The sequence below is a fragment of the Sciurus vulgaris genome (assembly GCF_902686455.1).
Source record: "Sciurus vulgaris genome assembly, chromosome: 2".
NCBI lineage: Eukaryota > Metazoa > Chordata > Mammalia > Rodentia > Sciuridae > Sciurus > Sciurus vulgaris.
The window spans coordinates 81,998,241-82,000,936 of NC_136462.1; the positions used below are offsets into that span (position 1 = coordinate 81,998,241).

Here is a 2,696-nt window from a genome sequence, read left to right on the forward strand (position 1 = left end):
TAAGTTTCTTGTCAGCAAGATTTCACAGGATTTCTGCAGAGAGCTCCATGTGGTCTGAAGCTCCCTCTTTCTTGTTAATGCCTGGTTTACAGACAAACAGTTGTGATATACTCTGCCTCAAGAGAGCTTGTTGCTGTGCAAAAGTTACTTTTTCTGTTTTCTTGATAAAAACATGTGAAACCTCTTCTAGCCTAAAATATGGGACAAAGAGTAATTGTTATGTACCCACCCATTGTTATGTAATCATCCCACTGAGTATAAATCTAATAGAATTTCTACACCCTGGGTCCAAGATTTTTAGGCATTAGCCCTCTGGACTGCCACAACTGAAATAAACCTGCTTCCTGAAAAGTCCTCATCTGTCCTGTGTCACCCTGTCACTTCCTGCCAAATGAATCAGACCAGACATTTAACCCTGGTCGCTGCATACCACCTTCAATAACAGCCCGATGTATGGCTTGTTCCTTCTGGTAATGCTCCAGTCTCATTAGAGGCAAAAGCATACGGGGTGGAAGCCTGTACCAACCAGTGAGACCATGCCTCTGAAAACAAACATGGTGCCCATGGCAGCACAGGGACAGGGGTCACCCTGACCTTACAACAGCCACTTCTCCAAAACCTTGCTCCTGCCATGACTTCCTTTCTATTTTTTAATTTTTTGAATTTATTTATTTATTTTTATTTTTGTTTTCCATATCCAATTTTCCCATCACAATTTGTTGAAAACATCTTTTATGCATTTTTAATGTCTTCTGATCTTTTGGCTATTTATATTAGTATATTAATGTATTTGATTCTTCATCATCCTAAAAGGATCATTCTGGTTAATGTTCTACTTGGTCTACTCTGTCACCATTTACTTTGCATATATATCCCATAGTGAGATTGCTGGATCATATGGCAGTTCTATTTAAAAAAAATTTTTTTTTTTAGGAAACCCCATACTGTTTTCCATAAGGACTGGACTAGTTCACATTTCTAAAATGTGTTCGAGTTCCTTTTTCTCTCTATCCTCACCAGTACTTTTTATCTTTAGTATTTTTTAATAGCCATTATTATTGCTGTGAATCAATATTTCATTGTGGTTTTATTTTGTATTTGCCTGATGGCTAGTGATGTTGAACATTTTTTCATATATATGTTGGGCATTTGTCTATCTTCTTGTGAGATATATCTATTGCCTGTCTTTTAATCAGTTATATGTTTTTAAGTTATTGAGCTTTTGGAGTTCCTTATATATTCTGGATATTAATCCATTATCAGGTTTATAGTTTGCAAGTACTTTTTACTGTTCAGTAGGTTGTCTCTTCACTCTGTTGATTGTTTCCTTTGGTGTGCAGGAGCTTTTTAGTTTGAAGAAATCACATTTGTCTACTTTTACTTTTGTTTTCTGTGCTTTTGAGTCATGCTGAAAAACCCAGAGGAATGAAAAAGCTTTGCTGTGTCCATGGTCTGAGTCATCTCTTCTTTCTCTCCACAGGTCATCCAAGAGCAGGCAGCATGGCAGAATCCGCAGAACTATTAAACCAGTCTCAAGTGTCAGAATTTATTTTGGTGGGACTGACCAGCTTCAAGGATGCAGAATTTATTCTCTTTGCACTCTTCTTAGTTATCTATGCTGTAACCGTTCTAGGTAACCTTCTCATTATGGTTACGGTGTTTCTTACCCCAAACCTGAATACTCCCATGTACTTCCTCCTTGGAAATCTCTCTTTTGTGGATATGACCCTTGCTTCCTTTGCCACCCCTAAAATGATTGTGAACTTGGTAAAACACAAGAAGACTATTTCTTTTGCTAGTTGTTTCACTCAGATATTTCTTCTTCATATGCTGGGTGATGTTGAAATGCTACTATTGGTTTCCATGGCCTATGACAGATATGTGGCCATTTGTAAGCCCCTACGCTACATGACCATCATGAGCAACAAAATGTGTGTCTTCCTTGTAGTCATGTCATGGTGCTCAGGTCTGCTTCACGTAGGACTCCAGTTACCATTTGCAGTAAACTTGCCTTTCTGTGGTCCCAATGTGGTGGACAGCATTTTCTGTGATCTCCCTCTGGTTAGCAAACTTGCATGCACAGACACCTATTTTGTACAGATAGTCATTGTTGCCAACAGTGGCATGCTCTCCATGAGTTGTTTTCTCATTTTGCTTATTTCCTACAGTGTGATCCTCATGACCATCAGGAGAAGCTCTACTACTGGGCAGTCCAAAGCCTATTCCACTTTGACAGCTCATGTCACTGTGGTAATTCTCTTCTTTGGTCCATGCATCTTCATCTATGTCTGGCCCTTCAGCAACCACTCTGTGGATAAGTTCCTTGCTGTATTTTATACCATTATTACCCCTATCTTGAATCCACTTATCTACACTCTACGAAACAAAGAAATGAAGACAGCCATGAGGAAACTCTGGAGAGCATTTGTGAATTCCAGAAAGGATACTTAGATTAAAAATATAGTTGAAGAGAAACAGTAGTTTTCAAATCTTTAAAGGTTTCTTTAAAAGAGAGTCACTGGAGTCATATAGAGGTAAGAAAATAAAAAAAAAATTATAGAAGTCAGATATTCTAGCATACTTTGATTCATCAATATAAAAATTGATAGATAAGTTGTTATTGATTTTTAAAATGATGTTGACTGAGTTATAATAATTGTCAAAGACTTACTTGTTCTTCAAAGCAGATTGGTAGA

General features: G+C 37.6%; 1 protein-coding gene across 1 annotated transcript; it reads left to right on the forward strand.

The window, feature by feature from the left end:
* Window positions 1-1,500: 1,500 nt before the first annotated feature.
* On the forward strand, window positions 1,501-2,451 carry LOC306653374 (olfactory receptor 4K17-like; the record flags this gene model as incomplete). Its single annotated transcript, XM_079126376.1, has 1 exon — window positions 1,501-2,451. The coding sequence occupies one exon, from the start codon at window positions 1,501-1,503 to the stop codon at window positions 2,449-2,451; it is 951 nt and encodes a 316-aa protein (XP_078982502.1).
* Window positions 2,452-2,696: the final 245 nt, after the last annotated feature.